Below are 8635 nucleotides of genomic sequence, written 5' to 3'. Positions count from 1 at the left end.
CATTATAATAGATAATAATGATGTCCTTTATACAGTATTTTGAGTGATGACTGATGAGCAATGGGCTACTGCTTCTTAACTAAGTAAACAAAGACAAAACTACAATAGCATATTTACAGATGAAACTGACCTGCACTTGAAACCCTGAACAGTAGTTTTGCTTCTCTGCTCCACCTGTGCGCTTCCACAGTTCACTCCATTCTCTCTCTCGCATTGATTACTCTGATCCAAACCGTTTGGCAGAGGCGCGGAGAGCGCGCGAGCCAAAGCATTGCCAGTCACCACTAACCGATTCATGGTCGGCGTTAGGCTATAGGACTTCCGTTTTTATGACTGGATTCTACAAATCAGTCTGTTTTCCACATCGCGGAAATTATGTCTCAGAGTAATCAGTGCAAGTTGGGAAAGAAATCAATTAAATCTGTATGTGGATGTGTGTAAATATTCTAAATAATAAAAAAAATATTTCACAATATTACTGCTTTGCTGTATTTTGGATCAAATAAATGCAGGTTTGTTGAGCAGAAGAGGCTTCTTTAAAAAACATAAAAAATCTTACTGTTCAAAAACGTTTGACTGGTAGTGTATACGTATACCTCAACCATAAAATAAATGACCTGCATGGTTTAACTAGAATCCTGAAATGTAAAACCAGCTACCATCAGAAGCATAACTAATTCAACTATTAAGAAACAGCAAGCTCTATTAATTATACCCAAAATGGTTTATGTCATACTAGCTCATAATTCTATGATGATTAATGATCATTATTTGTTTAAACAAAGTTTCTAAAATATATTCTGTTTAGGACATTATGCACTTTGCATAATGTTAATAACAGCCACCTGTGTGTTAATTAAAATTAAAATCTGTTCATGAACAATTTGAGACCTTGTTTTTTTTATATAAAGATGGTATACCCATTCAGAATTTAAATAAATATGATTATTTTTTATAAATGTAAAAATTAATGGAAATACAATATTGGATTTATAAACATTTCCCGCTTTTATAGTGCATTTCTGTCCTTAGATATTTGTTTTCAGAGCAGCGCAGCTTGAAGGTGACTGGCTATGTTAAAAGTTTAAGAGCTTAGTTTCAAAGTTGTAAGGAGTTCACATCATCAGCATTCATATAATTATATTCTGATATACACATGAGTCAGAGCCCTAGATCACTAGAGGGCAGAATAAATTCCTGAATGATTCACTGAATGATAAACCAAAAGACTCAAACACAAATACCTAATAACCAAATAATCAATAATCATTCGTATGATTGTTACTTGGCTGAAGCTTAGCTGTAGTAATGTCGTGTTTCAATACAAATGCTGCAGTCTGCAGGCTCTTATAAGTGTGAGAGAAAATGTGTGAGTGTTTCAGTTGGTGTGTTTCCTCAGATCCCAGACAGATAGGTCAGAAATTACAGTCTTGCGCGTACGGTCTTACCTAGCCGGTTCCAAAACTGTTTTTTTCTAATAACTCAGCAGAGCAAACAACTGCACTGCTGCCTTTATTCATGACTCACACAAAAGCCATACTTTGAAATATGAAGAGTGCTTTACAGTGAACCACATGCTATGAGAAGAAGAGGAATTATTATGCTACCTTTCACTGTGCAATCATACAACACTAGAAAATATGCCTGCAATTCAATTATTTTCAGTGATTAGGAAAATACATTTTACAGGAATAGGAAATGACCCATGATCTATGTAATCTATGATTTTTAGCATGCAATCCTATATTGAAATATATTGCCCTATCTCAATAGTGATATTGCCATATATTTTAGATATAAAGCTATATAATTTTCACACATGTACATTCTGGGAGATGAAGATATAAGTGTATAACATATATAAAATCCCCATAGTAAAATATGTGTTTGTACATATGTAAATAATATATATGTGATGATTTTTTTATTTGGTATTATATGTATCAACCACATATGTCAACAAAATATATTTTATTTATACATGCACCTTCATTAAAACAACATACATACAAAAATCTGTATGTTTATACACATTTTTGTAATACATTTCTTAAATCTTTTATTTTTACTTATATAATATCAACATATTGAGAGGTTTTGGGATGGATATACATGTACAGTATTTGTATGGGCTATATATATATATATGCTAATATATAAAAATGTTTACATTTCTAATAGCTTTCATATATGGAAACATAATACATGTAGGTATGTTTGAAATTAACTTACTCTTACTGATTTAAAGTTTAAAAACGGGACAGATTTTACAGTATAGCATTATCATATAATTCAGAGTGATAATCGTTATAGTTAACATGTGCAGCTGGGAAAATACCATTCAACCATGATATTATGTAATCACAAATGTCCTTCTGTCTTCTGAACTCCAAAAACGACCATTACTGTTTGGGCTCAGTCTCTGCAGAAGAGCTGGTCGGGGGTCTAGGGGGTCTTTGCCACCAGCAGGTGCAGAGCTGCCTTGATCTCACACCCCTCATTTATGTTCCCTGGCCTTGGAGAATCAGATCCCCTTTGTCTTGACTCTTTTCACTCACCCTATACACAATGTACAAGCCCTCCAGATAAAAATCGAGGGTCATTATGTATGGAAATAAGGCAAAAATGCCTGCTTAACATGTTAATACAAAGTGTTGTTTGTTAAGGATGCTCAGTACTATTGGATTGTGTTTACTGCATCATTATATGCGGCTTTCTTTTAAAAAACTGAATCAATATTTCACCTAAATATAGAGATTTTTCCTGTGTGTTTTTTTTTTTTAAATCAAGGTAATTTGATTAGAAAGAAGGCATAATGCACACAGATATTTAGAAGAAGGGTTTAAGGTCAATACAAATGCACTGCAATAAATAAATAAATAAATACATACATACATGATGCATACATACATAAAAAATAAATAAATAAATAAAAAGTTTTTAGTGTGTTGCATTTTGAGGAATGTTTCATTTAATCAAAATGTGTGTGTTTTATTGCCAAAGAAGAATCAGCACTTATTTTTAATACAACAGACATAAAATGAAAAGAAAAGGGAAAATAAATCACAAATAGGTAGGTTGAACTGTAAGAAAGATAAGATAGTCTTTAGACGTTTGTTAAATAGGCTAGGTAAAATGTAAAATAATAAAACTAAGTAAATACTGATAGCCTATATGAGTGACGTGATTTTCTGGAGATTTTATGGCATGTATGGCACAATGAACATTTTTTTTTGCCAAGCCCACGCTAGAGTTTTACATTCAAGTCAATTTTGTATCAATAATAGTAAAATCTCTTCAGTTTCAACTCTAAAACACACGCTACTGTTAGTTTGGAAGAGCACGTGACTATCCTCTGCGGAAAACATGGCTGCGCCCTGTGCCGCTCAATGCTTTTACAGAACAGGTATGTTTACAGTTTACTTCGGGAAAAGTTAGACTTATTTATTTAATTTGTAGAGCATAAAGACTCGGACTCAGACTGTGGCAAGCCAATGACCCAAACGAGACAGTATTCGCTCACATCTAATTTTTAATAATCGCACAACTGCAGTCTACGCGGAATATATCTAACTATTAATATAAAACCCAAACCTTCCAGCCAAATAAGCGCTGGTTTACAAGCTGCGCATTACTCGGTGACAGTGTCGCTGTGTAGCAATGTAGGTAACGTTAGACAGAGCCAAATTCAGACAGAATTAACGTTACTTTCAACTATCAACCCTTTTCACACATAACGTTACAAACAATAAAACACTTGATAGAAAGTTACAAAACCATTTGTTTTAATGATTCGACATGAACACACCTCTTTACTTGTCCACTGACATTGATACTCAGTTATTTTAACGTGTAATAATGTTTCACAGTATTACTGTTTTTATTTACGATCAAATAAAGCCTTTGTGAAGAGAAAATATAGATAGATAATGAAATAAATAGTTAGTTATTTAGTTAATCTTATTTCCAAATAAAAAAGTGGTAGTATATGGTATGTGCCATGTATGCAGGGGCATAGACATAGCATGCATTTCAAACTTTTGTTCAGACTTTCATATTATCACAAACTTTGATATTTACTCCCTCCCATTTTGACCATTTGCACTGTGTCTCAATTCGTCTAACATTTATGTACTACATTTTGGCGTTTTATACAAGACTACATGAACGAGACTGCAGGAAGGCTGGACTCATGGCACTGTCTTGGAGTTCTTTATTGTTTGCTGATTTGGCAGAGTCTTTGTGGGTCCAGTAGAAGTAAATAGAGAAAGAAGCATACAACCCTCCCCGTCTGCTCAGCCATTTTTTTTCTTTTACATTTAACCTCTTAAGACCCGAGAAAAGATTTTTAGGAAAAAAAACAGTTTTTTTCATGTCTTTACATTGTTTAGAGCATAAAAAAAATGTTATTTCATTCATAAGTTATGCTATGTCCTCGGTAGAGGACATCGGGACTCAATTTAAAAAAAAAAATAAAAAGACATGAATGAACATGCATAGACAATATATTTTTTAAATCACCAGTACATTTTAGTTTTCAGGATTTATTTTTTTTTTTTAGCAAACTTTGTATAAAGATGATTCTCAACTATGTTATAACAATGATTTGATATACCATTTTTCTTTCTGCAAAATGTGTGTAAAATGGCCATAAACGGGTTTTCTCATTCTATACAATGTATCTATAAACTAAATCTAATTTGCATATTAATGTGTTTTTGGGGCAACATGTAATGAAAAAAGAAGTGTAATAATGGGAGTAATATTTGACAAGATTTTCATAATAATATATAATATTTCATAGAATATTGAAACATAATTTCGTTCCCTATTTGTTATGTCTCCCAAAATTCTAATAAACATGCTTTTAGTCCCAGTGTCCTCATATGAGGACATGTATGAAATCAACATCCTGTTTCGTAACAGAAAGTCATATTTTGATTTGAAACCCCATAACATTTTCCTGAGATGTTGATTTATGACAGACAGTTTAAAAATTAGATAGATTTAAATGATAATTACAAAATATTATCATATTTCCATAAGAGTGTCACTAAATTAATATCAGACATATCTGAAGACCAAGGAGAGGGAGTGGTCATGATGAAACATCCAAACATTTAGTATCTCTGAAAAGCCCTGAATGTGCTCTGTACAGGACATCCAGACTTAAAACTGTGGCATGTAAAATTAATATCAGACATTTTTTAAGACCAAGTAGAGGGAGTGGTCATGGTGAAACATCCAAACATTTAGTATCTCTGAAAAGCCCTGAATGTCCTCTGTACAGAACATCCAGACTTAAAACTGTGGCATGTATAGTCTCAGAGAAATACACCAAAATATAATGTCCTCATATGAGGTCACAGGTTTTGAATTATAACCCAAAAGTGAAATGCTGAGTCTCCTGACACAGAATCAGTCCTATTTCAGTAATATAGCTAAATAAATAAGAACAGGCAAATATATTTAGGCCTGCTTCATATTTCTGTATGTTAGTTAATGTAATTTAATCATGCTAACACTTTTCTTTCAAGGATTTCAAAGACTTTTAAGATTATTTTCAAGGAACATTTTAGGACAAACAGGAGCATCATAATAAACAATACAGGAGATGCACAAAAAATTACCCAGTTGACATGTCAATGGTTATTTATGAGCCGAAAATGGTTTAGCTGGTTCAACACTTAATAAACCAATTAGGTAAACTCAAACAAAGTAGTTGATCTTTTTTACTGCATTATTAATTAAACTTTTTGTTTAAGAAGTAATGAAGCAATTGATTGTCTACACAACAACAATAATGCACTCTTAAAAATAAAGGTGCTTCACGATGCCATAGAAGAACCTTTTTGTCTAAATGGTTCCATGAAGATCCTTTAACATCTGAAGAACCTTTCTGTTTCACAAAAGGTTCTTTGTGGCGAAAGAAGGTTCTTCAGATTATAAAAAGGTAAGAAAGAGATGGTTCTTTAAAGAACCTTTGACTGAATGGTTCTTTGTGGAACCAAAAATGGTTCTTCTATGGCATCTCTGTGAAGAACATTTTAAGCACCTTTATTTTTAGGAGTGTAATAATAAACCAAATAATAGAACTTTGGCATACTTTCATGTCAAAGTATACTGTCAGCATACTGTCAGTTGGAGCACACAAATTCCAATCCCATATATTGTTTAGGATAAATAATATATGAACTGGGAATGTTGTCTTTGGGGTTACAGAGCAATTAATAATAATAAACTGACATTAAGGTTGACACGTGACAGTGATGTACTGCAGTCCTGAAGTAAGGATTATATATTACAGCTAAAGCACAAGACTAAGTCTAAAGTCGACCACACACATACACACAAAGGGAATTCAGTTCAGTCCACATCCTTTGCTCTCTACCACCCAAATTGTTGTCACTACACACAGCCGCTACCCCACCCTGGGTTAACCCGCTACTGCCTTTATTCTAAACCCCCCAGCCGCCCCCTCGTTGGTTCTAAGCTACTCCCTTCATCACTGGTATTTTCATCTTTGTAACTCAAGCTCTCTCCTGTGTATAACTGCACTTATTTTGGTCTTTTGACCACTGTGTTTTGGTCGCAGTTCTTTTTAACCTTTTTTTCTGAAGACAAAACTCTGCAGTCCTTGTTGGCATGAGTTACAACATGGTTGTTGATGTGTGGTGGTGGATCTCAGATTATTTTTAATTTGTGGCTCAGATTCAAAATTAAGCATGTTATGTGAGCATCATTGCGTAATTGTATGGACTATTTGTTTACATTGCAGCTGTGTTATTCTTTTGAGAGAGGGAATGGGTTTTTGGCACATGATTCACAGGGTCTGAGAATAGATGTTAACTTGACAATATTGAAATGCCCTGCAACGACATGAAACAGACATTTGAGTTATGCAAGTGTAGTTTAGAATATAATTAATATAATTTAAATTTAAATATTATGTTCCTATATGTATTTATAGGCTAAATAGTGTAATTCATCAATATGGATTTTATGTATTTAAATTAGTGCTACAAAAGAATGTTAAAAATTATCAAATTAACTGCACAAGATCCTTGCTGTGACCAAATGACTTAAACATGCCTGACATTGTAATTATGACATCCCAACTCATAAATACAAACTTCCCAGGAGGATTTGAATGCACCAATATTTATAAGTTAGGAACGAAGTCACAATTACGATGTCAAGTGTGTTGAAGTCACTTTGGCTGGAGCAAGTTTTTTTACCTCTGCTTCTGCAGCATTATTAATTAAAGTATGTTAATTAAGTATGTTTTTGCATTTTTATGTTTTTATTCAGTTTATGGTGCTGTAAAATGAATCATATATTCTATCGTAATTGTAAAAAAATACTGTATTTTGTACATGCGACTTTATTATTGTAAATGGAAAAAAATTATTTAATGAATTTAAACAAATTTACAGTCAACATGGATGCTGCATCTGTTTTGTCTGCCATGTTTTCTCACCGAAACGCCCCCCAAAAGTTGAGTTTCCTACTTATAATTATGACTTTGTGGTGCCATTCATGTGCCTTCATCGTGTATGATCTTTCCAAAATGATTTGAACTCACCAATACTTTAATGCTAGCCAAAGGATATGGGGAAAAGAACTTCACAAATTAACACATTGTTTTTCACAGCCCAAATTTTAATTAATATAATTTGTCATACTCGATAGCTCTAAATATAGTGCAAAATGATTTTTGAGTTGTCTGATGTAAACTTATATAGGTGATCTGGTTATTTCGTGGTAATGGCATTTTAAGTCACATCTTTTGTACTTTATACTCTGCGTAGAAATAACATCTGAGGTGAGTTAAGCTGGTTAAATATGGCCGCGACTTTCACTTTTCACCTGCCCGAAGTCACATGTTGTCTGGTAGGTACTGTATGTGGTTTGAAATTTGCTTTGCGACCGTTAAAAAATATATTTGTTCTGTATGATACGAATATATGTAGTAGTATGAATGAAATTCAGATATACTACACTACCAGTGAAAAGTTTTTGAACAGTAAGATTTGTAATGTTTTTTAAAGAATTCTCTTCTGCTCACCAAGCCTGCATTTATTTGATCCAAAATACAGCAAAAGCAGCAATATTGTGAAATGTGTTTACTATTTAAAATAATGGCTTTCTATTTGAATATATTTTAAAATATAATTTATTCCTTTGATCAAAGCTGAATTTTCAGCATTATATTACTCCAGTCTTCAGTGTCTCACAATCCTTCAGAAATCATTATAATATGCTGATTTGCTGTTCAAGAAACATTTATTATTATTATTATTATTATTATTATTATCATCAATATTTAAAACAGTTGAGTACATTTTTTTCAGGATTATTTGATGAATATAAAGATCTAAACATCAGCATTTATCTGAAATAAAAAGCTTTTGTAACATTATACACTATACCATTCAAAAGCTTGGAGTCAGTATAATTTTTTTTTAGGTAAGACATTATAGAAATTAATACTTTTATTTAGCAAGGATGCTTTAAATTGATCAAAAGTGATGATAAAGACATTTATAATGTTACAAAAGATTTCTATTTCAGATAAATGCTGTTCTTCTGAACTTTCTATTCATCAAAGAAACCTGAAATAAATTCTACTCAG

General features: G+C 32.5%; 2 protein-coding genes across 2 annotated transcripts in view; one reads left to right on the top strand and one right to left on the bottom strand.

Moving 5' to 3' along the window:
- The window catches only part of LOC107704312 (exosome complex exonuclease RRP44), an 11270-nt gene extending 10973 nt beyond the window's left edge, over positions 1-297 (bottom strand). The window contains 1 exon segment of the mRNA XM_016507205.1: positions 222-297. Coding sequence (XP_016362691.1) covers positions 222-297 — 76 coding nt within the window.
- Positions 298-3332: 3035 nt separating this feature from the next.
- The window catches only part of metap1d (methionyl aminopeptidase type 1D (mitochondrial)), a 16088-nt gene continuing 10785 nt past the window's right edge, over positions 3333-8635 (top strand). Inside the window, exon 1 of the mRNA XM_016507225.1 lies at positions 3333-3406. Within this exon, the coding sequence (XP_016362711.1) occupies positions 3367-3406 (40 nt within the window). The 5' untranslated portion in view covers positions 3333-3366. The remainder of the gene's footprint in view (positions 3407-8635) is intronic.

This window comes from Sinocyclocheilus anshuiensis, unplaced genomic scaffold (assembly GCF_001515605.1).
Source record: "Sinocyclocheilus anshuiensis isolate Anshui unplaced genomic scaffold, SAMN03320099.WGS_v1.1 scaffold1448, whole genome shotgun sequence".
NCBI lineage: Eukaryota > Metazoa > Chordata > Actinopteri > Cypriniformes > Cyprinidae > Sinocyclocheilus > Sinocyclocheilus anshuiensis.
This window is presented reverse-complemented; position numbering and strand designations above follow the sequence as displayed.